Here is a 25889-nt window from a genome sequence, read left to right as displayed (position 1 = left end):
TGCTGGAGTATTTGAGCACCTTCATTAGAAACAGCCATAGTGTCTTTGCTCTCTCAGCTTCTCCTCCCAGGAGAGCCAGTGTTTTTTGGAGGTCTTGTTTTAGTAGAATCTTTTTGTTGTTATTAGTGTGTGTATTGTTGAATATTTGTTACAACAGGGTGGACTGAGAGAGGTGGTTTGTGCCTGAAGTGGAAAATAGTAGATTAGGGAGGAGGCTGCATTTCTCAGTAGCAGCTGCTCCTGGACTAGGCCTAGTTAGGTTGGAATTGCTGGAGATTTAACAAAATAAGGACAGGAATTCCTCCTCCCTTGCATAGCTGTTGATGTTATGTCTAGCTGATTTGTGCCTGCTTTCTCTGCTTTGGTGATAAAAGACATTTTCAAACATGATCATCCAACTCTAGCTGCACAGACCACTGCAGTTTTGGAGACAGTTTTCCAGATTTTTTTTGGGGGACAGTGAGACAGTTTTCCAGTCCCACTCTTACAACCAGATTTTGTGAGATGTCCTGTTTCTAATGCCAGGGTAGCTAAATGCCCAAACATCTTTATAATCTGTGTTGACTTTATTCCATTTTTGTCCAGTATATCCCTGTGCTTTTGCATCATTAGGTAAGTACTGTAGAGGAGAAATAAGAAAAGAGGAAATATCCAGGTGGAGGAGGCCGGAGGCTAGAAAACCTGAAGAGGAGTACAGTGAGAGAACTTAAATAGTGTGATTTGATTATCCATAGTCAGCATGATTGCCTGAGAAATACTGTCTCTACCAAAGAGAATTTGTTTTGTTTTGACTTCTCTGAGGAAATGGAAAGACTGTTGGTGGATTGATATTGGGCTTAAAATTAAATTTACAAATCTTATGGATTAAGTGGATATTATAAATGTAACAGAGGATGATCAAGTTTATTCAATGCTGAGGACCAGGTTTCTAGTTTTAGGAAGCCTCTTCTAGACTAGCATCCAGAGTGTTATGTTCAGAACAGTTCCTTTTCCTCTCATCTTAGTGGGTTTCTTAGACTTGGCAAGGAAGGCTTAAGCTCTAGGAGTTGCTCAGAAAATGCTTAATTTTCCATCTTGTGGGTAATGACTCTTCCTATTATATCAAATCCTTTTGTCTTCTCAGTACTGAACCAATGCTGGGCTTGACAATCATCTTTCTGTCTCCTGGTTGCACTGCCTTGGAAGAGTTAATGCCAAAGTAAGGACAGTTTTGGGACAACTAAGAAAAATACGTGATATTTTGAGCTGGAACTAACAAGTTACTAGCACTGACCAGTGAAGTGTGTTAGAGACATGAAGACATTCTTAGATTTCATATAGCTTCATTTCTGTTTCTCATAATCAGTGATTTTCTTTAACAAAGAGCATTTTTTCCCTGTCATTAAGCAACCACTTGGAATTTCTTCTGTCCCTTACTCTTACATTGTTACTAAGGCTAACTTGTAAATATTTGGGCTATAATATACAGCGTGTTACCCTCATTTAAAAGGTGCAAGTACTGATGCAAAAAGTCACTTGCCCTGCAAGTATGCCTGCTGTTGCCTGCAATAAATACCTTGTTGAGGGGAAGAATGGATGGAGAAGAGGTCATGCATGGCTGATGCTGACTGAAGCCACGTGTAAGCCTGGTACAGTAAGGATATTGTTCAGTAGTTATCTTCCTTGTGAAAATATTACTGTTGTAATAGTACCAACATATCCATGTGTGTTACTTGTCTCTCATTCCAGCAGCTGCTGGGCTGGTTTGTTCTACCCTGTCACATGTTTTGAGTCATCCGTGTGTATTCTGCACAGGTGTCAGCCCTCGCTGTGATCACACCGCTGATGCTTCTGACCTGATCTGAGTGCATTTCGCTAATGTCCCTCACTAGACAGTGCTTCTGGAGGAAGCTTTACCCAAAGGCACTCCCACGCTCATGGCTGGGTGGGGAAATTGGGCCCAGCTGTGAGCAGGGTGACAGAGAAGGCTCACAAGCCTGGGAGTGGCCCTTGCAAGTTTTGCCTTGCACTTGAGAGGCTCCTTCCTGCCACCACATTGCTCACCGTGCGTAGTGGTTTAGTGCCACCATTTGCACATGCCTCCCCCTTCCCGGCAGCATGGGGTGGTAAATTTGTGCTCACACAGCGTCTCAGTCCAGATCAGAGGTGCAGCTCGCTGGTAGGATGCAGGTGGTTGGAGTGGGAGTGTGCAGCGCTCGCAGTGGCGCTGGGTGACAGCTAACCAAGGCGGCTTCCTCCTCCCACGCACCGGGCCCAGCGCAGGGCTTTCTTCCTGTTCTCGCCTGCTGACAAGATGTGCAGCGGGCTCTCGGTCGGAGTGGGTGGGATGAGGTCACGTCCTCTGCACCATGCCAGAATGGCAGTGATGAGCATCTCCCACCTCAGCACATGAGGAGTCAGCTTCCAGAGAGGCTGGCGGCACTGGCGGTTCCTGGAGTGCCGTCATCCTCTGAGGAGGAACTTCTCTGTGTTAGGACTTGTTTCTAACACCAAATACTGATCAAAGTTATATGTTGGTCTACACCAGCAGCAAATTTGTCCCTGCGGCTTTTATCCTTCAGTTATTTAGGCCATACTCTTGTTAATGATCAATATGAAGTGGGCTATGAAGAAGAAAACATTCTCACTTCTGTGCTCAATATTCTGTGTACTTTAAATCAGCTGTATATAAAATGGTCAACCTCTTTCCCATCCCATGGCAGGACTTCAGTTTCTTCTTGACTAGATATGGTGTCTGGCTTAATGCAGTCTGAGGCTGGGTGAGTAAACCTGGTTATTGTATTTACTTGTGTGGTAATTGAGACCGATACACACTGAAATTTCAGCAAGACTCAAATTAAATTTAATTCTGCTGAAGTCCAAGATGCTTCTTTATGTGCTGGCCAGAACAGTGGTTCATCACTGGTACTCCTCAGAGTACTAGTAATAAAAGGTACAGTTGATAATTAGTGAGGGTGTGTTGTTTGAATTGGGCTTTACAAGTAAAAGGTCCTTGCCACAACGCCACATGTCTTGCCTACCCTTTCAAGGAAATCTTAAATACTTTTTCCTTTTACTTTTTTTTTCTCCCTTAAGTCTCTGTTCTTTTTATACCTGTATCATTGTGTATGATGAGCATCAAGTGTGCAACTCTTTCCAAGCTGCAAACTTCTACTATGGATAGAGTACCAGGAGGGATAATAAATAGAATCTGATTTTTTTTTTTTTTGGGGGGGAAGCAATTTGCATGTTATGCTTCTGGATCCTAAAGAAAAGGAAGCGTACTTGACATTAAAATTGGCTTCATGGCTCCAGTTTTCTCAGCTCTGCACCACCTGCCTCTAATCAAACTGTCCAATTACAGGAAACAATTGTTTTCTTGCTTTCTGTTAAGTGCAGGAATTCATTCACTAAAGGACTTTTAACCAAATGTTGCTTTTAACAAAACCAATTTCATAATTTGTTTGGAAATGATGTGCTGTTTATGTCCAGTGTGCATGTTAGGATTCAATCATATGGTCACCAGGATCCTCAAAAGGTCATTTACAGAACTGTAATATTTATCTTAACTGATTGCAGGGTTTGGAAATCTCTATTGTTTTGGGAGAAAACTCAGTGGACATTAATAGTTTCATGATTGTTGTGATAAGCTGAGAATCAGGCCCTGACCTATAATTATCACTTACATGAAGAGCACTGATAATACAGAAGGGAAATTGGTCCCCCTAGATATGCTTCCTTAATGTGAGACAATGACTTCAGGCTGTTTCTGAGCTGCAAATCTCCCAGGTGAAATCTTGCTGAAGTAGAATAAAATAGAATAAAAACCAGAGTAAGAGAATCCAGCTTTGGTTAACAATGCTTTCCTTGCAAAACTACATCTCAAACTGAACTGTAACCTTAGCATGCTCAGTCAGCCCTACAGAATTACATGAGATCACATGGAGGAAGCAAATACACAGTTCACTCTCATTTTAGCAATGGTGTTTACATGTCTTCACCTAACAACTGCTTTTTAGCTGCAAAAAAACAGATTGATGAGAAAAATATTAACAATATCCTCCACAATTTAGGAGCTTACTAATTATGCTATAAATATTTGATTGCCTCACAAACTTTGTATGAAATAAAATAGACTAAGTAAGAGTGTAAAGATCCTAGTTAGGAGGCCTGTATGAAAAGACATATAGTAAAATTTCACTGTAAAATTTCTTTGAGAAGCAATTAATAATTAGCAAATAATAAGGCAATTATTGGAAAGTACTGAACAGAGGAAACATGAGGAGCTACTATTCACTGTCTCATAACAAGAGAAGGTGGGGGTTATTCTATGACATTGACAGTCAATAAATGGAAAACAGATAAATGAGTGATTCATTGGCATTAACCAGTAAGCCTTCAGCATGTGGAATTAATTTCCATAGGAAATCTATATTAAATTGAAGCACAATTGGCAGCATTGCTACAGCCATTGAGAGGAGTGATGTACTCAAAATTACTTTTTATTTCCAAAATGTGTTTAATATGTGTTGGTGTACTCACATACAGCTTACAGCTATGCTAACTGGATCAATAGACTCCTATATCCTCTGTTAGTTGAATCAATGAGAAGGTATTTGGTATACATCAGAAAAAACTTTGGAAATTTGATACAATGGCCTACATGAAAATTGATTTTTGTCCTTATAACTGTACTTGTCTATGCCTTTTTTTTCCTCTCCCATATTTTCAAATTTTTTTGCCTTTTAAATCACGATCAAGAAGAGAACAATGCTGGAGATTTTCATGTTGGCTGGCTTGTACTGTTTAGCAAGTTTTTGTTTGTGTACTGAAGGAAGGGTTGGGGAATACATCACTTTATTCCTGTTATTTCCAAGACTGCTTTAGTAACATTTGGCTGGTTGATCTTGCTGCATTTGTGTGGATAGTGGAGTAAGACAAGAAAAAAAATGTTGGTAGCTGTAGAACAAATCTCCATTGATTTTAAAGGAGAATAAAAGAGAAGAGTTACCTAACACAAAGCAAATGTTGCTTGCAGTGAAGGAAATGCCAGACAAAATCTGAAATGCTCCATAAAAAGGGAGACAGCATGTTTACCAATTGTCATTCCTATGACATGGATCATTGTTTTGTTTTATTGTGTAGCCTGTAATATTTTACAGTGCCCATCATATAGTACATCCATCATTCATATGATAGATGCATATATATTTATATGTTAGCCAAACAGGATGAACAAATACAGCCTGACCAAGCTAATACTCTGACTGGCAAGTGCTCAGGTCAAGTGGAAAATAGGTATGGAGAAATGCAATTCTAGCACTCTTAACATTGCAGTTTGTCCTTTATCTTTTTTTTAAAAGGAGATACCGGGTTTTGTCCTAAATCTTGGGCAATGCAGAGAAGTGGATTTGAAGAACAGAGGAGGTTCAGAGAATTGGATTGTTGCCTAAATATTCTTTATATGTCCAAAAAAGAATATATATATGTATGTTCTGTATGTTCCAGGAATGTAGGTCTATCAGGAGTTTTTATAGCCATAAGAAGCTGGGGCTGGATATGAAGGTATTGGGAAAGAGTAAGGTTAGTAGGTTGCCATGCAAGGATGTGGAGTATGGGTATAGAAGATATTCTCACACAGACAGTGGAAATTCTGGGAATTACCAGAAAAAAAAAAAAAGTATACAGTGATATTTCCATCATTATAAGACCTTGTTCCTTGTTATTGACCCTGTTTTTCCTGCTGAAGCAGGGAAAAGTTGTCCTCCAATTTCCACGTTTCCTTTCATATATTGCACTTCAAATGTTGTCCACTGTTGGTGTCTTGCTTGAAATGTGGTCATCCTGCCAGGTGTGTGCATGCACAAGTCTGCATGCACAGAGGGACACTGCCAACCCAGCCCTGCCCTGGTCACCTGATGATCTCTGTGTGAGTGCACAGTCAAGATCAGGAAACAAAAAAGAAATAGTATGCTTAAAGAAAGATGGAAGGATAAAATCAGAATTTCAAAGCACTGGAGATTCTGTAGGTCCCACGGTGACACTGCCCACCTGGAAATGTGCTGCAAATCCTGTGTGTCTGCCAGGCCATTCAGCCCTTCCCTGTGTCATGGTGGGCAGTGGGCAATGTGCAAGCTGAGACAGAGAGCAGTGGAAGCCTCAGACTGCTTTCAGGACTCCCTGAAGAGGAAGGAAAACTTCTCACATCAGAAAAAAACTTTTCTGTAGGATTTCTGTTATTTCCAGTTGTTTCAGGTCCTGGGGCATAAACCTTCCAGTGTGATGCACTGGAAGGATCTAACATAAACAAGTCTACCTAGGCAGAAGGAATATACATATTATGTTGGTTTCACACCAGCTCACTCTGGGATTGTCCCTGGGCAATAAATTTTTTGATTGGAAGACAAAGGCACACATGAATCACCCAGATACCATCTTTGCTTCCTGCCCTTCACACCCTATCTTACTGCATATTTCCCACATTTGTCACTAATCATAATCATATTTTGGTGTGGGTCTTGCAACTCATTTAGCCCTATGCATGTTTAAATATGCTTGTCTAACTCTCCATATAGGAAGAAAATGGTTTAAAAAAGGACTTTTAGTATAAATGTCACATTATTTAGTAATATAAGAATGTCCAACATCCTGCAAAAGTGGCCCAGAGTCCAGCAAGTCCAACAGCCAACAGGTGCCCCCAGATGGCTTCAGAAAAAAGATGCAAGAAACATGACCTTTGAGGCAGTGCAGAGCTTGGGCTGGGTTATCACTTTGTTACCAAAGTTTGTCTGTGTGATTTTAATGGATAATGGCCATGCTACCACTGCCAATTACACCACCTGGAAGAGGCTGTTAAAGAAACCAGAGAGTGCCCTTTGGAACTAAAAGCAAGAACGATTGGCCAGCCATCCCTGTAGCAATTCCTTTGTGGGTCAGATGGTATTTGGATTTGTATTTAACTGTATTGGTTAAAAATGTAATGAACAAATTTAGCTTTTTTTTTCTGGACACTGTGCAAGCAGTTTCTAGAAAGAGAGCCTGCAAGATTACGATAGTGCTCACGTGGTTTTTTGAGTGGGCAGCTGACACGTTTTAAGTAACCAAAAATAATAGTAGGAGACATATGATAGCTTTTTGTTATGTTTTCTATTCCGTAGGACTGTCTTTACATAGTTATTCATGCTGAAATTCATTACTTTCATGATTCACAAATACATTTTATGGCTATCTAACAGCTTGTCTCCATATTGGAACACAACCATATAAATATCAGCACACAAACATTTGCAAAATTAATTTAATTAGTATTCTATCAGCTCTGGAGTTTAACTACTGTGAATAGGTGTTGCACAGGCAGTATAGTTTAATGGTTCCTGGAGTATTTCAACTCAGGACTCCATAACATACTTCTCAGCTTCTATGCTTGTGGAAAGAGGGTCACAAAATCTTTCAAGCTCCCAGCTGTTAAATGGCATGCTTATATTTAGGTAGATTAGCTAAAATTGGTAGGATGCATTGAAGTATTTGGATGAAAGCTGCTCTACAGTGTAAGCATAAAGTATTATTATTAGAAACATTATTATGTTTTCAGCAATGTGACTTACAATGAAAACTCAGGAACTTCTGGCTTTAGGAGATGTGGTTTTTTTCCTTTAACAGAAGTATTCAAAAGTATAAAGCAGACAAAATAAGGACATAGGTGTAAAACAAATAGCAGTGATGTTAACTTTATTAAAAAGCTTCATTGTGGTATCAGGCAGGAAGTGAAACTGCTTTCAAACTGCAAATATTTCTCAATCATTTCATGCACCAGCACTCTTTGTAATAGGTTTTCTGTTGTTTTTTGCAAAATGTTCAGATGATCAGATAAAAGTTCAGACTCAAGGGGAAAGGCAGTCATTTTTCTTGGATTTCACTAGCCAGGTATTTAATTTTGTGATTCAAAGTGACCTTAGAGTGTGTCTCAAAAAGCAGATGTGCATGCTGAAGGTTTGAGCCCTAACTATTTTTATAGGGTCCTTCCTTTTATAAACCAGCAGAGCTGTATGCTGGCAGCCTTCTAACCGGCTTTGGGTGTTGACTCATGCTTGGTGAGAGTTCAGTCAGAGGCAGCTGAAGTAGAAACGGCTCCAGCTCCCCTCCCTCCCCACCCTGTGCCTCTCATGGGCTGGTGGGATGTGATGTGTGCCTGCACCCTGGCCAGGGAGCCGAGAGCCTGCTGTCCTCCTGTGGGCTCCTGCTGACTCCAGGCTGTAAACCCTGCTGACTCAAGAGGGGATACTTGTTCTGCTAAAGCCTCCCTGGGATGGTGGCTTCCAAAACAGGGACGGAGATGACAGCTGGCAACGGTGAATGCTTCATCCATCCCAGTTATATCTGCTAGTGAGTGTGCACCAACACTTTTAGGTTTTGTGCTACTTGGAACTACTTTTCTGCCTCTGAGTATCATGTTATGTTGATCCCAGAGGGTCAAGTACAAAAGTGTTGAGCACTTAGACACACTAAATGCCCTTACTGGGTGAATTAATGGGCCCTGAGAGTACTTGGCCCTGGTACTGCTCAAAAAAAAACCAACTTCCATTAAACTCTTGCTTGACAGAAAAACAGGTTTTTTCATTAAAAACTGAAAGCTAGAAAACTGAAACTTCAGCTATCATTCATTTCTGCACCTGGGTCGATGCAGAAGGTCAGATGAAGACTAAGTGCTAATTAGGTATATCTTGACTCAGTAATTCTTGCTAAAAGTGCTGTGTGTGGGGCATCTAGAAGAGCAGCAGGTGTTGTGGTAGATTTTACTTGTCTAATCTTGTAGTTTCTAGACACCACGACCCCAATCTTTGCATCTTTTCAACCAGCAATATTTTATTCTTGTACAAAAATAGAAATAAAAAGGATGTGCAATTTAAAATTTCCAAGATAATCCCACTTCACAGTGTTCAAAAGTGATCTAGTTTGAACATTTATTGTGTTACATGTCAGTCAAATGTTTGCCTAATTTTTGAAAAATTGAAATCTTAGTAAATTGAGAGAAGATGAAGTGTTTAAAAAATCTTTGCAGACCTGTTCTGAAGATAAAAACACCTTAATTTTTATAAGAAAATCTATGTTAACCATGTCTACCAAATCTAGATAATGGTCTGGGATGTGCGAGACCTGGATTCAGTTCTCTGTTCATTGTATAGTTTTCAACATACCACTTAGCTTTCCAGTGCCTCAGTTCTGAATCTGTAAAACAGGGGTGCTGTATTTGCCTTGCAGAGGTGTTGCAGAGATGAGTACTTTGAGGAGTGTGATGTTACTGTGTTATAGGACAGTCAAAAGTTTGAAGCCTGTACTTTTGTGTTCCCTGGATTCCTATTCTTAACATTTTGCTTTGCCAAACAGGGGAAAATCACAAAGCTATCCAAAACATAGCAATCTACTGTTTCTGCTCTGTTTGCTAGTTCCAAAGCCTGTAAAGTTTTATTAGAATCTTTGCAGTGACTTCATATACTTTTTGTGGGACTTTAATGACCTCAGGACCCATATGTACCAGTGCATTTATTGTTGTGTGCTGAACTTCCTCACATTTCAGAGGCTGATCTCAAGACTGCTGAGAGCTTGCCAAAGTCTTTCATTAGATACTATATGCTGTTGTTTGATATTGACAGATTTCCCAAGTATGAAATTAACAGGAATAAAAGCATTAGTACCTAGAAGAGGTTGCTGCATTTGCTCTGCTTGCTCCTCAAAACTTTTAGGTAGGTAATGATAGTAAAGCCTAGTGATGCTGTGCTGGAAGGCAAACAGACCCCTCAATATCACAGGCAATTCATAAAGACACAGAACTAAAACAGGTAAAGGGGTGGGATAGAGCCTCTCCAAACCTTACAGGGAATGGGTGGCTGCAGGATGTGGTCTGGATGTTCCAGGAACCTTGATTCATTATCATTAATGCACTGTTTGAACAGAATTTGTAAATGTTGTAGAAAGGTTTATAAACAAGTGTCAGATAACAGAATTACTTGATCTAGTCACACAAACTGCAAATAAATGGGCACTAATGATGATGATAAGCTGAATGATTTTAACACAATTTAAAGGAGCTGCAGTGGGGTGGTGTGGTTTGCATCTTAATGAGTTCATCTGCCTCAAATTGTTCAGTTCTTAAATCTGTGTATGATGGATCAGGCAGAGAGTTTTAAGATCATAAGATCATTCATGTTAGAAGGGACCTTAGAAAGCCTGATATGAAACCTTTTACTCAAAATGGGGTCAGCTAAAGATCAGACCGGGTTGCTCTGGACTTTGTCCGGTCAGGTATTGAAAGCCCCCAGGAATAAAGATTGCATAACCTCTTTGGACATCCTGTTCCTCTGCTTGATTTCAAAGATTTTTATTGTGAAAAATAAAATTTCCTCAAATCCAGTCTTAACCCTGCTTGCAACTTATGCTCGCTGCCCTCCCACTGTGAAGAACATGCCTCCATCTCCTTGCTGGTTATCCTCGTAAGCTCTGGGGGGCTGCTTTTTTTCTAAAGCCATCTATTCAAGCTGGACAAGCCCACCTCCTTTAGCCCCTGCAGCTTGGGCAAGTGCTCCAGTGCTGGTGGACTTCTGCTGAACTCACTCTGGTTTATTGATAAGTTGCTTTGCAGTCATACAGATTTACAGGAAGTCACCTGATTCCTTCAAAAGCAACAACTTCCATTGGAAATGTGTGTTTCCCCTGTAGAAAACTGTTTCCAGTTCAGATGTGTCCCCAGCAGCCAGGCGATGGGCTGTGGGGCTCCTGCCCCTGCCAGCTCTGCAGCGCTGCAGCTGGGGCAGATTGTCAGCTGGCATTGCCAAGGGTCTCACTCTGTTCCAGCACTGCTAATGTATTACCCTGGAGTTTCCAAAATGAGGTACTGTGTACTTTTAGGGAGGAGAATTTCCAAAAACACAACATTTTCTTCTCTGAATTGACTTCCCTGTTAGTTCCCCTTTTCCTTCCCCCTCCAAGCAATTTTCTTCAGAATCGACTTCATGTAAGTCTGAACCTACAGATCCTTTTTTTTTTTTTTTAATTATCCAGAGGATTGTGGGAAATGGGCAGGAGACCCTGTCATTAGTAAGGTGTTTGTTTAACAGAACAAAACTATTTCCCTCTTTACTGTAGACTTCAGATTCTGAACAATTATTAACTTGTTGCCTTCCCTCTTCCTTCCTTCCTTTTCTCTTTATACTTGGACCTGAGGTTTTGTTTCTCTCTTATCTGCTGCTTTCAAGATGTTAAAAGTAAATTTTTGTGGGATTGCAGAGGCAGAAAGCAGAGGATGTTCTAGAAGGGAGGCTGAAGAAATGATAAGTAATTTCTTTTTTATTAGTAATTGTACCATTATAGATATAATCTTAATTTTGCACATTAGGCAAACTCAGGGTGTCTAGGCAAACTTGAGAAGACATGGTGCTGCTAGTCTTGATGCACCTTTTCAATTTTTTCTTTCCTCCTCTCAATCTCCCTTCTCTATCACCCAGCCAACATCCACGTGGACTTGGAGGTGTCTGCCTGAGGTGGGCAATATCATCAAAAAAGCTATAAATTTCTGCCTGGCACGGTGTTATTTTAAGAAGTGGGGCAAAAGGGCCAGTAAATTTTATTCATCCACTGAAGGTGCCTCACAGTGTGAAGCTGAGCTGGTGGACTTCTGAGCCACAGGAGGCTGTAAATGTGAATGCCATGCTGGATTGAAAAGGGCCTAGAAAACATTATGAACAGTTGTAACATTTGAAGTAATAATACAGGCTTAATTAAATCTCATATTTGAGCACATTGGCTAGTCTCTGTAGGGATCAGGAGGGATTTTCCCTTATCCATATACAGCATTTTTTAATTGGTAAGGTGTATTATGGGGTTATTGTATTTCTCGAAATCTGAGGCAGTGATTAAATGCTTCTGCTAGGAGTGGGATGCTGGACATGAGTGGTTGGCCTGGTGTGGCATTGCAGATTTGGTCTTCCTTTGGATTATTGGTTGTTTTCCCTTGTGATTCACATTTTGATTCTTGTAATATTTGACATTTTTCTAGCTCCCAAAATGAAGGTAATGAAAATGAGGATCCTGGCTTCCACTAGGATACTAATTTTTTAACCGTTCTATCAGTACAACAAAGGTTGGAAGCATGACCCAAACCTCTGAAATAGAAGAAACCCCAGGCCATCTTTTACTGTATTGTATAATGCATTGTTACCAATAATGTCATTGCATATTCCAACTCAGAGGACCTATGTAATCCATAAATTTTTCCTATAGAGAAAGCAATTAATCAGGTGGAAAAACACTTCTGACCTTTGAAGTACTCTGGGAGATGGATAAGAAGGTGTTTTTTTAAATTCTTGTGTGTTTATCATCACTGCAGTAGTTGTGACTACAAAACTATTTCTACACAGACATCCAGTGTTGGTGTAGCTGGGAGCCTGGAAAGTTTTAGTCTTCTGAGAGGGTTGAGAGGAGCATCTCAGCCAAAGCTAGATGTTCACATGTGCCTGTTTAACTCCTGCCTGATATGTGACCCAGCTTCCTGAAGACTGATGTAGCTGCAAAGGTCTCCCACATTCTTGAAGTCCTAATGTGATCATGCAAAGGGCAGAGGCACCTGAAATGGTGGTGCAGGGCAGATGTGAGATGTTGGATCTTGGCCAGGATGTGCCTGCAGATGTATTCTGTTATCCTGGTGGGAAATGCCAGAGGTAGAAGCTCAGAGCTTATATACCACTGAGTACAAAATGCTTAACGCAGGCACACCACGTGTTTCTGACTGCTGTGTGCGGGTGAGCAAACTTGTAGAGTTCTGTAATAGAAGAGCATCCACCAGTTGTATCCATCTGCTGACATTTCTCAGTGGGAAAAATCATTTTACTGGGGCTGGAGAGAGTGGAAGAGGGTCAGAGAAAACTTGACCAGCCTGTTCTATCTTGCCTGGGTGAAGGAGGCACATAAAAAACAACCCAATTCCTATGCTATATTTCTATACAGAGGCCAAGATTTCTTTAATTAAAACACCTCTCTCTAAAATATTTTTAAAAAGATTTATAAACCATTAAGACTGCTATTAATTGTCACTGATCATTGTTTACAATGAAGTAGGAGTGAAATTATATATGATACTGACCATTTCTTAAACAAGGAAGGGCCATCCCTACCCTAAATTGCTTACAGTTATTGCCCAGAATATGTACTGAGGGATGCAAGGAGCGTGAAACTGATCTCCAGTGAGTTTAGTATGGAAGTTTCTGATAACATTTAAATAATACTCATACAAGAATTTAGCTTTCTTCTCAATAATTAATGCTTGTGAAAAGTTTAATATGTATTTATTTGGTATGTTGTGATACTGGCACATGAGCAGAATAATGAGTTATATATGCATGAAAGAGTTTTCACCTGTGTGTTGACTTTTAATTCTTTTTATAAATGCTGAACAATAAGGTTTATTTTAATTAGAAGAAGAAGATGGGTTATTCCTCCAGAGTGATTTTGGTTAAAATTTTAATTTGTGTTGTGTTAATTTCCTCTTAACTGTTTGCAAGAAAATTACATGGTGAAACATGGCCCTGTGCAGAAATGAAAAGTAAATTATGTCTGCATATGAAAAAATCTTTACCCTGGGGTAAAAATGCTGCCTCTTTACCAGCAGGCACCAGCCTCCAGTGTACGTGCAGGCCAACACCATGTTCCTTGTCTGTCCCCAGGTGTGACAGTCAGCTTGTGCCTTTGCCTAACCCATTTCTGTTTGCCTCTCCAGCACTCTTCATGACTCAGAGGAAGTCCAGCATCTCCCGTGAATTTATTTCAACCCCCTTCACCAAATCTGTTTCATAAAAACTTCTCAGGCTGGCAGGGGGATCCTGTTAACTAGTTCCAGAAAATTGTAATAATATCGAAAATCACCATGTGATGTGTCTTCTGTAGCCCTGAATATGGCACTGAGACCTCCCTGCACCATTTTTCCCCTGGAGGGGGGGTCTCTCCAGGCTCTTCTCCCATCTACTGCTTCTTCAAACATTTCTGCTGGTTGCAGGTTTGCCTTCTTGTGCTCAGCGTATCCCCTCTTCCATCTCTACCAGAAAATAGGGGCCTCCTTATCTCTCTCTCTCATCTCTCTCCTATTTGCTGAAGGTCCCTTATTTGTTCCTGTGCTAGGAGCTGGGAATATAATTTTCCTTCCCACCAGTCTTATCTCCCAGGCAGAGCAAAAAGAAGTAAATTATTCAGTTGACCACATTTTAGCTGTAATGGGGTGAGAAGCAGATGGTTAATAGCCATTGTTATTTTTCTTTTCAGTATATAAACCATTGCAGGGGAAATAAAGGTATTGGTTTGACTAGGGAGAGGCAAGGGATTGCATGCATCCTGCACTTTTCTCTTTGGGTGAGCGGGTTGTCATCAAAATCATATGGTCTGTGCTTTGATTTGTAGAACTTTTCCTGAACATTGGGCTTGCCTGGAGATGACATTGAAAAGTTCCCTTATTACAGGCAGACAGCTGAATGCCCTCAAGCTGAAAGTAAGACCTTGCTTGACTTAGAAAATGAATGTCATTTTTCTGGTATTGTTATTGAAGGTAGTGTTATACTCCTGTGTATCTGAACATGACAGCAGTTACAGCATGGGTAAGTGCTTATAATCAGCTGTGATAGTGTTTATTTTAGAAGTCAAATGAATCACTAGAAACCTCCTTGGTGAATGATTTTTTGGGGAAAATGATTGTCTTGCAGCTATGTAAACTCACAAACAACCAGAAAATTATGTGGGACCAAGTTACCACAACACCTTAGATGCATTCTGTGTTGTAAATATGGAGGTCTTCTCAGCTTAGCAGGTTGTATTTGACAGCACTATTTGTCAATTATTCTTTTTGATTTCTGTCCTAGTTTGCCTTCCTCTAGTGAGAAATTGGGTTTCCCCATCTCTTCTTCCCAACAACTTAAAATGTCTAGTATTCTGATATACCTCTGTCAACACTCTACAATCCTGTTAACCGAGATATTCTTCAACATTGATCATTGTCTTCTCCTATCAGGAAGCTGTAGCAGAAAAGGGCCACAGTATTCACGTGTGTTTGACTCCCTAGATTTGATTCTAAGCTCTGCTAAACCCACCCAAGGTCAAACTCTTGATTTATTTGAGAGTTCAGACTTCTTATCCCAGGTCCTGTGAGTGATCTGTTCATGTGGGTGGCCTGTGTGCTAAAAGGTTGGGCCTTGCATTTTTCTAGCCAAGTCACATGTGGGCCTCTGGAATCTCAGAAATTTTCCACTTGACAGAAGAAGGGGACTTCAGAAGCACTGCTATAAGTACTTAGAAAGATAGGCTAAGAAAATATTTCAGTATGCTGATACCCTATTCTCCTTCTCGCTTTTGCAAAAATGGTGGAATATTTTTTTGAAACTGCAGTTTAGCATAGCTGTGGGTATAGGCTGGTTTTTGACCAGGATTTGCTTGTCTGTGTGCAGAAGTGGCACAAGGGCTTATAAAGCTGCAAGATCCAACTTAAACTTGCATCAATTGCATTGGTATGTTTTATCTTCATTGAATTTTAAATTGGCCCTGATGTCATGATGAGAGCTTCCTGAGCTCAGGATGCTGTGAAAAAATTCAGTTCCTTAGAAAACAGCATGTTAAAGGTTCAGCAGATGTGTCGAAGAAGCATCTTTGGAGTTCCTGCGTTTAAGATGCAAGGTTTTGACTAAGTACAGGCTTATACTATTAGAGAAGCAAATTACCATTTACAGGTTCTCTTTGCCTTTAAGGAGAATATTTTCAATTTTTCCCAAGTAGATATGAGTTTACAGTTCTTTCACACAAATGACTTACTGTGAAGTCTTCTGTAAGTGATATGGTGGGTCATTAATGGCCTGCAGAGGAGGCAGTAAGTGGGGACAAGTATCTGCAGGTGAAAGCCAGGTAGATAAATATAAGGTACTTTGGAACCTGTTTCCTTATCTAAGCTTTTAGGTTGTCATTAGCAGTTTCCTGTTTATCCTTCAGTTGACATCTCTGCTCACCTTGAAGAAGCCGATTGTTCAATGGGAAGATCCATTAGGAGCTGTATCTTGATCCATCTCAGCAATTGGGAATACAGTTCTGAGATTTTATTCCCAGTTCAGGATGAGAAGGCTGCTTTAAGTAACAAAGTGTTCCTGAAGTCTTTTGTCTTTGGTTATCAGAATTTACTTCCTTTAAAGATAAATGTTGTGTAGTTCTTTTTTTTTTTTTTTTTTTTTTGTGTGTGTGTGTGTGTGTATCTTTTTTTGGGGCCATGTTGAGACTAAAACCAAGAGTTATCTCAGGGGGGTTATGGTTAGCTCATGCTATGCAGAATTACACACAGTAGGAAATCTGGGGATTTCTCTCTCTTGCTTCAGTGACTCTACCAGCTTGCCCAGCAATCCTATAGTGACACGTTCTAAGGGTCATGGTTTTGGAGCAAAGCCAACACTAATGTTAGCAAGCAGAATTCCTTATTACTCCTTTTTTTTTTTTTTTTTTTTTTTTTTTCCTGTTGGCCCAACACAAGCAGCAAAAGTAACATGTCTGAACCTGTTTCCTTGTCTGTTCTGGTGGTTACCCACTTTCTTCTCCCCACGTTCAGGGAAAGTGGAGAAAAAAAGGTTTGCTTTTGCCCAGCAGCACTGCAGGTGTCTGTCCCTCTGAAAGAGTCCCAGTGGTGTGGGTGTGCTGGAAAGAAAAATCCCCAGTGACTTCACCCAGCTTGGCTTGTGGTGGTTACTCACAATGAGGTAACTTTTTTTTTTCTAATTTTTTTCTTTTTGTTTTTTTTTAAGGTCTGCATGTTTAATGCCACATCTGAGTTTTTGCATATGAGTGAAACTCCAGCTCCAGGACGATTCAGGGAGTTTTCTCTGCACAGTAATTTTGGTGAGTAAACACAGATAAGAGGAAGCTGGGTTAATCCAATAACTCCTCCCTCAAGGGCAGGTGCAGCAATGTGGCTCAAGGTACAGAACAGAGGAAATGCCTTGTTGACACAGGTGATCAGAGTAAAGTGGCCAAAATTGATATAATGATATGAGTTTGCAATGCAAAGCACTGCTTTCTCAAGGCTGCTATTTGCAGCCCTCCATATCACATCTCTGGTCTTTCACCTCTGTTTGGTCAGGCATCCTTTTGTGGGTGACTTCCTAGCTCCTCTTCATGATCTCTCAGCTGCATTGCTACAGTGTAGCTTGGACTGTGTTGTGTTAACCTGAGAGGATTATTAAAATAAACTCTGAGTCATATTTGAGCTGTACATGGGATAAGATGGTTATCAAGGTTTATTTTTTCTTATAATTAGGTCTCTTAAATATTGCCTCATTAGATATCTTCAGTGACTGTTAGAAAAGTCCTCAGGGGACTAGGGCTTGTTTGTTTTCAAGAGAAATTCACATGATAAATACAGAAACTTGCAACTCTGTTTAGGGTTTTTTTATTAATGACAACTAATACATTTTTCTTTAATCCTAGGTTCTTGTCCTGATTTCTTTCCAGCCTTTCTACTGCTATTACAGCTCTGGTATCCTATAGCAAGTAAGAACATAACATTACAACTCTTCACACGTGGGAGATGGAGGAACTGCATTAAGAGCCCATCAGATAGGAAAGTAAGAGGCTGCTTAGGTTTGTATGGAGCCACTTCCAAGTTTGGCAAACTAGGCTGGAGTGCCTTGGCCCAGGCTGAACTCTGCACTGCTAGGTTTGTAATGGCTCTAAGCAATTATTTTCTACCCTGTCTTTAAGTGTTTATCACCCAGGGGTTCAGGCATGGCCTGCTTTATTTCTGTGGTATTCCTCTCCTTTCTCCATGCTTAAGGGGAAGCCTGGGAAATTGCAGCATATGCTTTCCCCTGCTCTGCAGTAGCCTGAGCTTTCATGTTGCCAGTCCCTCGCCCTCCTTTGCTCACATGGTTGTCAGCTGGCACACATACATCTCTCAGTGCTTCTATCTGATAAGACTGGTCCTGTTTAGATACATTTTGGGAAGTGTTGGAAAATATCCAAGGAGACATAGTTCTTCTTTCAGCTGTCTTTTCTTCTAATCTCAGTTGGGAAATCTTGATCTTCAAATTCTGCTTCTCCAGAAGTCACCACCATTTTTTCCATCTCCTATCTCTCCCTTCACTTCCCCTTCAAAAACAGGAATAACTGGCTTAGTACTCCTACTTAGAGCTTGTGGTCCAATGAGCATGTGGAACACCACACATGAAGTAGGAACTGCTCTGAGAAAAAAAAAAGGATGTTGCTGGCCCTTTGAGGGAGACCTCTGCCATTCTGCTTTCCTCTGCTGAATTATCTCTAACTGCCACAAGTTTTAGGTGAGGTGGTTATATAGAACTAACTGCATAATATGATCTCTCCAATGATAGCTTTTACAGTCAAAGGTTGCAAGGTTTTTTTCTGTTTATTTCTTCATTTATTTTCTTTATATTCTCCAGTTCTTTTTCATTTGCTAATACTGGGATATCTAAGAGGTATTTTTAGAAAAACAGGTGAATCTGGAATGCTCACAAATTTTAGTAAAAATGCCTTTTTATTTTTCTGCAATGCTGTGTGCATACATTATTTGATGCTTGTCAGGATTCTCCTCAGCTCAAGAATTTCAACCAGGTAGTCAGGGACAAGGAGGAAACAATATGTGGTAGAAATGATCATTCTTATATCAGGAGCAGTGAGTTGTGAGCAAAGACCATGAGGCTAGGACTTGTTTCTCTGCATGTTTTGATGGATTGATCTGTGATTAATCTGCAAACAAGAAGAAAAAGGGGGTAATTGACAACAAACATAAAATTTGGAATGAATAATCTGATGAGTCAGAGGCATAGATTAACTGTATTTTGCATTTAAGGACTATTTGGAAAGGTTAAAGCTAGGAGGAGTTCTGGAATAGGCTGCATCAGCAAACTGGTACATTATTTACTCTGGCAAGGTTTTCAGCAGTAGGGAAGACTATTCCAGGAGGTGTTAGTCTGGGCATGGTCAGCACTGGCTCAGAGTTTGTGTAAAATGCAGATTCAGGAGATTACTGGGCATAGAAGCAGACTTCAGGAGTTGTAACGCGCCTTGGAACATCAGCTCGCTGGACTACTGGATCTGCTGAGACATTCTGTTCTCCTCTCTGGAAAAGAGAATTGGCTCATTCTGTGGAATGACTAACAAATTGTCCCTGAGGACTGGCCAGTTAGGTAGGAAAATGTTATTTACCTTAAAAAAACCCCACGTTTTTATGCGTATTCAAGATGCTAATAATAAACCACCAGTGGAGCTCTGCCCTTTGCTCATAGCTGTGGTCATTGCTTCTCCACAGTATGACTGAGTGCTAGCATTTGTCATTTCACCCAAACTACTCATACACTAAAACTAACAATCTGGCCATCACATCTCTCCTGAGAGGTTTGGACGTGAATCATGGAAGAGGGTTTGGGTCTGTGCCACAAGTCATGGGAATTGTGGAAGGAAATTATTATATGCTAGATTTGTTTTATAGTAAACCACATACTGTCCTAGATTAGATCCCTATTTTATATTTTCAAGAGTCAATTCAAAGAATCCTAACTCAGATTAAATTCCTCTTATACTTGGAAAGGTTGTCTCAAACATAATTTAGGTTTTACTTCTTGTTTACAACTTTCTTTCCTTTCTTATACATTTTCTATTTTGATCCAGGCTTGTTTTTTCACATGAAAAAGCCTGCCTTGATTCCTTGAGTGGCCAGTAAGTACTTTTCTCTTTTTACTTATTTCTCTTCTCTTTTAGATGGCTAAAAATATTTGGCAGAACATCCTCACTTCAGTTCTGGTCCATACATGTTTTTCTCCTGCAGAATCTCACAGGTGAGGCAAGGGTTATGAATGTCTTTCTAGAGATGGCAGACACTTGGGTTAGACCCCATTTAAAGCTGGGGTTTTAGTGAATGCTGCCCCAAGAGCTAAGTGCATTCAGTACAACACACACACATAAACCAGACAAAGATCCAGTGAATTCAGCTGCAGCAGAACATCCATTTCCTATCTGGCTGTCCATTCTGAGTAACTCAGTGGTGGAAAAAGTAGACTGATAAACCCAGTAAACAGACTGTAGTAATTTCCCTGGCATGCCTTAAAAAATAATCAGACACTTCTACTCCCAGCCACAACCCCCAAACACTGCAGAAAGGAAATCAAAACTTCTGAAGAGATACTGGTTTAATTCTACCAGAAGAGTGTTGTCTGCAATATCTCAGGTCAGGTCTTCTGCAGGAGACTAAAATAGTTTGTGGGAAGAACTCTTAAACCAACCTTGTAGAAGCCACATGACATTCTATTATTTCGTAGAACTTGCTTTTATATATGAAAAATAATTAAAAAGATAATACAATTAAATGGAAATTAACTAAGGCTAGATAGATTTATCATAGGCAGTGATGATATCTGGAGCTTAACAAAAACCAACCTGTCATACACATCTAAATGGTATTTTGAGATATGTACTAAGCTTAAAAGAACTAATATTTCAATTGAAAAGAATAAAAGATACTATTTTGGAGCCTATTCTTTTCTGAGGCATAGCTGAAGGGTGAAACAAAGCTTTTCCATACAGATTTATGAGACAGAATTCATACTCCACCAAATGAGACCTTTATGCTTCCACCTGCATATTATGGCTTTAATAAACACGTTATCAGCTCATGAAAATGATGGCAAACAGGTGACTGGAGGATTTGATAAGTCAGCAGCAAAGATTAACAGATTTTTCTCAGGGAAAAGGTACGAGAGATTCCTTTATTTAAAACAATTGCAGCATGTGAATTGACTGCACTTAAATCATTACTGGCAATTAGTATGTGTCAGAAAGGTTGCAGCTGGCTCCAATTACAGGTAGAACTTTTAGAAGCTGATCTTAATTGTATGTGTGATAGTGAGAGGCTGAGCAAATGCATACCAGGGTAAATGCACTCTCAGAAAGGAGGGCAAGATCTTATGAACTGGGACATGATTATAGTAACTAGCCCTAGTTCCCACCTCCTGGGAAATAGATCTTGTAGGGGGAAATTGATGGGAACACAGCAGTTCACCTTCCTGAGCTTCTTTGGGTGTTGGGGAGATCTTAAAAGCTATACATAACTTGTCCCACTATGGTATGTTTGCCCAGTTTAACCTCTTGCCAGTCATATCCAGCTCAAGGCCAGTAACCTGCCCCTTCAACAGCACTGCAGCTGTGGGCAGGGAGTGATTTGCAGGCTGCCTGGGTATTTTGATGGGGCACTCCTTCTTGTATGATTGTCATATGTGAAAAACTCTTTACTTCTATGATGGCAGTATGTTGGACTCTATGGTATAAAGACTCTTGGATTTACAGCTGTGTGCTTGGAATCTTTCTGCTGTAGTCACAGTTATCAGGATCTCTCTTAGCTGTGTTACAGGCTATGGCCATGTGCCTTCTCCCTGGTCATGGACCAAGGTGACCTTTTTGTCATTCCACTTCTCTCTCTGGTTGTGTGTGTATTTCTTGTCATGTGGCAAAATAGTGATGTTTTGAATAGAAGAATAGTATGTGTCTGATCATATGTTAAGAGTTGGGATTACAGTATGTTGACTGCTTTTCATACTTCCATAGAATCCATGTGATCCACCTTGCCAGAGAAATTTATCTTTAGGCTCTTGAAGTTGTACCTATGATTGATATCTCCTGATGAGCCATATTGCTTTGCCCAGCCCTGTGCCCTGTTACGGAAGCCTTAAAGAATAGAAGATAAGTATTAATATTCCCATTTAGAGGTTGAGTACTGCATGTAAACCTAATGTGTGTCCTTGTGTCAAGATGATGCCCTCAGGTGGAGCCTAGGCTTACTGCTGGATTTTGGAGGGGCTTGTGTGCATATAGTGGAAGAAAGGAGAGCATGGAAAGCATTCTATCCTTTTGTCTCTTTCCTTCTGTCTCTTGTATGTCTGCTGGAGGAGAGAGGCTTAACCTTTGTCATCTGTACCAGTGAGTTTTAGCTTGTTTTCCAAAGAAAAGATGCATCCAGACTACTACATTTTTGATAGACTTTGTAGAACAATTTCAAAAGGTTGTTACTACTTCATCTGAACTTATTAATGAACTGTAGTGTGGCTGTATTTGTGTCTCCCTGTTCATCAGCCAGCACACAGTGCCTGTGTGGGCAGAAGCCGTTCTGCAGTGTCCCTGCCTGGGCCAGTGCACGGGCACAGGCACCTTATTGGTTCCTTGTATTGCTCATAAACCCACAGCTGAGCAGCAGGACAGCCACCATGAAACTCATTAGAGCTGCTATTTTGGGAAAGCGGGGTGATGTTTCACATAACATGCGCTAATGTGCAAAGGCTGCCATGCTTGTAAAACTAAACTGGAACTTTGTTGGAGAAGCACTAAGCATTCCAGCAGTGCACACAGACCGAGTTTCAAGTAACTCTGCCAAAGTCTTCCCTCTGACCACTTTTCTATTTACATCCAAGTTCCACAAATGTTGCTATAATGTTGATAATATGTTTTAAATCCCCAGCTCTTTCTCTGGGATTTTGAGATGAAAATAGTAATCAAGTAGCAACTGGGAGGTGGGGAAAGAGAATCTGGGATTCCCCATCTCTCCCTACCTTATTGTAGTTTTCTTGTACCAGCATCAACAGAGGTGCTTGCTGTATAGTCAGCTGAGGTAGTTCTGTGGAGATGTCAGTGTCATTTTGGTGTGTGAGGCCTTTGCAAGCAAACACTGCTCTCTCCATATGATTTGTTCAAAAGCAGCACACCCATTTTTGATACAAGTATATGGTGCCTCTACAAGAAATAATTTGTCATAGGTTTTGTAGTTGATCTGTTCTGCCACATTTATTAGAGTTCACAGGGTGCCCACAGTGCTGTGGGGCCTGTGGATGCAGTTTCTAAGCAGCAGTGTGCTGCAAATTTGTAATTTTCACAATGCAAAGGCCCATCCAGCATCACTTCAGTTGGGCTGTGTGTTTTTTGTTGCTGTCGGTTCCTGAGCACAGAATTGCCAGCACAGGAGATGACCTTCCAAAAGAAACTTTGAATTTGTTAAAACAATGCATGGTACATCCTGTTCTACTTTGTCTCAGTGTCTCAAGGCAAAGGGCTGTTCTGTGAGTGAGAAGGATGTCATCGTGTTCAGTGCTGTGCAGCTTGCTGGGAGATTTGGAGGTGAACTGTTTTATCCATTATTTATGCTATTTTTGACCGTTTTATCCATTACTGATGATATTTTACTCTGTTTCATTGTATTCAAAGAGATGAACTACAGCATTACCAGCCCCAGACAGGAGCTGTAGAATATGGGAAAAGTAAGGAATAATGCTTGTTGCCACTGCATTCCTTCTCACAGACTCTCTGGAGACCACCAGAATCTCAGGGCAGAGCTGTCTGAGATATTGCAGGGCCATGTGGCTGTTCTGTTGTCACCTCTCTGTGAGTGCCCTGCTGGCATTGTCTTAGGCCTGTGAGCTGCCTTCAGCCTCTTTGGTAGATTGGGTGTCGCAAGCTCCGTGTAGACCCTGCAGCTCTTGACACACAACAGAGACAGCTCCTTTTATTTTTTAAAATGAAAGCAGAGATGCTCATCTAGTAATTGCTGGGAGGTTTTTGCCTTCTAAGAAACAAAGTATTTCTGTTCTTAATGCAAATTTAAACAAATGCAATACTGCTCTTAGTGGAAACTGCCATGGGGTATGCAAGAAAGTTCATGTCATGAGAAAACCAGGCTGCTAATGGGCTGTCCTGGGTCTTCCAGGCCACATCTTCTTTTCAAGAACTACAAGAACTGCACAGATGTCTTTCAATTATGCTTCCACAGCTGAATACTCTTCTTACTTTGTGGGAGCAACCTCCATGTTAGTCAATTCACTGTGAACAATGGATTCTGGAAATGGACTCCTCTCCCTTAATGGATTCATTTCATGTGAGAAGGTTCTTGGAGGCAAAAGTTTTGAGGCAGTAAATCCAACCTCACAGATGGGCTATATTCTTTCATAATTTGTTCTCTCACTGCTCAAGTGTTAGAACTTAGGAGAAGAACAAGAGACTTAGAAATGCAACATTGGAGTACTTAATAAGGAAAGTCTCTGTCTTTCTTTAGTGTTGAATTTTTCTTCAATGTTTTCTTTTGTCTTTAGTCATAATAGTCATATTTTACCAGCATTCTCTGTATAGATGTCTTAGGGATTTTGGTGAGACCTGGAGCTTGGGAGGAGGGATTTTGTGGTCCTGTTAGCTGCTCTGCATTATGGGGCATAGCATTTTGGTTTTCAGGACTCCTGTACAGTATGCCATGAAACAGCTATAGGAGTAATTACAAAGAAAGGTGTAGTGACATATGAGAAAGGCAAATATATCAAATCACTTCCAAATTCTTTGATTAAAAGCACTCTCTAACTGTAAATTATTATTATTGTTTTCAATTATAATCCATTTATGGCTCTGGACAGTGTAAAACAACAAGAGAGCTTTGCTTCCCTTCAACAATCCTGGTTCTGTGAAGTTACTCTCAGCTTCAGAGACTCAAATTTCCTTACATGGCTCTTCCTCTCTCTCACCTACTCTCAACTGAAACTGTCTAAAATGACTATTTCGAACAGTTTTCATTATATTCATGGCTATAGTTTGTGGGTGGGGAAAAAAAGGCTTTAGAACATGGTGTCATTGAACTGCAATTCTCTGGGAAATGAGAGCTCTGGTGACAAGGCCTGAGGACCCTGATGCTCTGGGAACAACACTGGCTATTGCAGAACTTTGGATGAAAATGGGAAGTTAGTAATACTTGAGGTTACATTATTATTTTTTTTTCTTCTCTGAAGATAGCACCTATTGAATTGATTTTTACTTGAAAAGAGCCCTCTTTGTGTTTCCATTTTACTTTAAATAACCTGCCCTCTTGTCTCCCCCAACGCCTCAAGCTGTGCTAGCATGGAGATCATTAATAGCCCAGGTAACATTTTGAAAGTCATGGGATATGTCCTCCTTCCTTAAAAATCTGTCTAGTGAAAAAGCTCTTCCTTATTTTTACAGGTTTGTTGTTCCCCTTTGTGGGAGGCAGTCCCTACTTTGTTTCCTCTACTGTCATTCTCATCTCCCATATTTCCTTCACAATGTCTTCTCTATGTTTGGGCATCAATAGCTGGGCTTCACCCTCCTCAGAGCTCTGAGTGGTGGGGATTTGCCTTAACAGCCACTCCTTTTGTAGCAGGGCTTTTCATAAGACCTCTCACTCCCTTGGGACAAGCTGTCAGACCACACAACTTGTCATGAACAAGGCAATATTTGAAGGTTTTACTTAACTCACTTGCACATTTTTTCAGAGATTAGTATTTTTTTAGACTCTGTTATGTTGTTTTAATTGAGTCTTGCCGCCAAAACAAATGAACACTGTGTCACATCTCGCTTCCTTTATACAGCCGTGGCTAAGAGAGTTTGGAGACGGTGCTACCTGCAGAAATGTTGAAGTCAATGCTATGTATAATCATGATGAATTATACTCAAACTACTCCATACATAAATCTGGTCACACCAGAACAAGAACTGTGGAAAGTGTGTAACATTAATGTATACTCATTATATTCCTCCTTTCACACACTCCAAATCTGTCAGGCTGGCCACGGGCTGGGGAACTTGAAATAATGAGGAGTTAGATTTGGACATTTTACTAGAAAGCATTGCAGTTCTTCATTGGAAGGGGGATTCCCTTTAAGAAACAGTGCTTCTGTGATGTACAATGGCTACTATAGACTAATGAGTTCTGTGTTTTTTTTTTTTTTTTTTTTTTTTTTTACTTGTGGCAAAGAAGCTTGTCTCATTTTGCAAGTTTATTGAAAAAGGCAGGAGTTTAAAAACCCTAACACCTTGAAAACTCAATTTTAAATTTATAGTGTAGCGTTCTATTTTCT

The 25889-nt window shown here is 40.4% G+C and overlaps 1 protein-coding gene across 1 annotated transcript in view; it reads left to right on the top strand.

The window, feature by feature from the left end:
* The window catches only part of LOC144246077 (uncharacterized), a 193397-nt gene that overhangs the window by 106086 nt on the left and 61422 nt on the right, over positions 1–25889 (top strand). The window contains exons 2-4 of the mRNA XM_077782416.1: positions 16788–16881; positions 17470–17698; positions 19756–19832. Coding sequence (XP_077638542.1) covers positions 16794–16881; positions 17470–17698; positions 19756–19832 — 394 coding nt within the window. The 5' untranslated portion in view covers positions 16788–16793. The remainder of the gene's footprint in view (positions 1–16787; positions 16882–17469; positions 17699–19755; positions 19833–25889) is intronic.

The sequence above is a fragment of the Lonchura striata genome, chromosome 3, assembly GCF_046129695.1.
Source record: "Lonchura striata isolate bLonStr1 chromosome 3, bLonStr1.mat, whole genome shotgun sequence".
Classification (NCBI taxonomy): Eukaryota; Metazoa; Chordata; class Aves; order Passeriformes; family Estrildidae; genus Lonchura; species Lonchura striata.
Note: the sequence above shows the minus strand (reverse complement) of the source record. Positions and strands in the feature narration are given on the sequence as shown.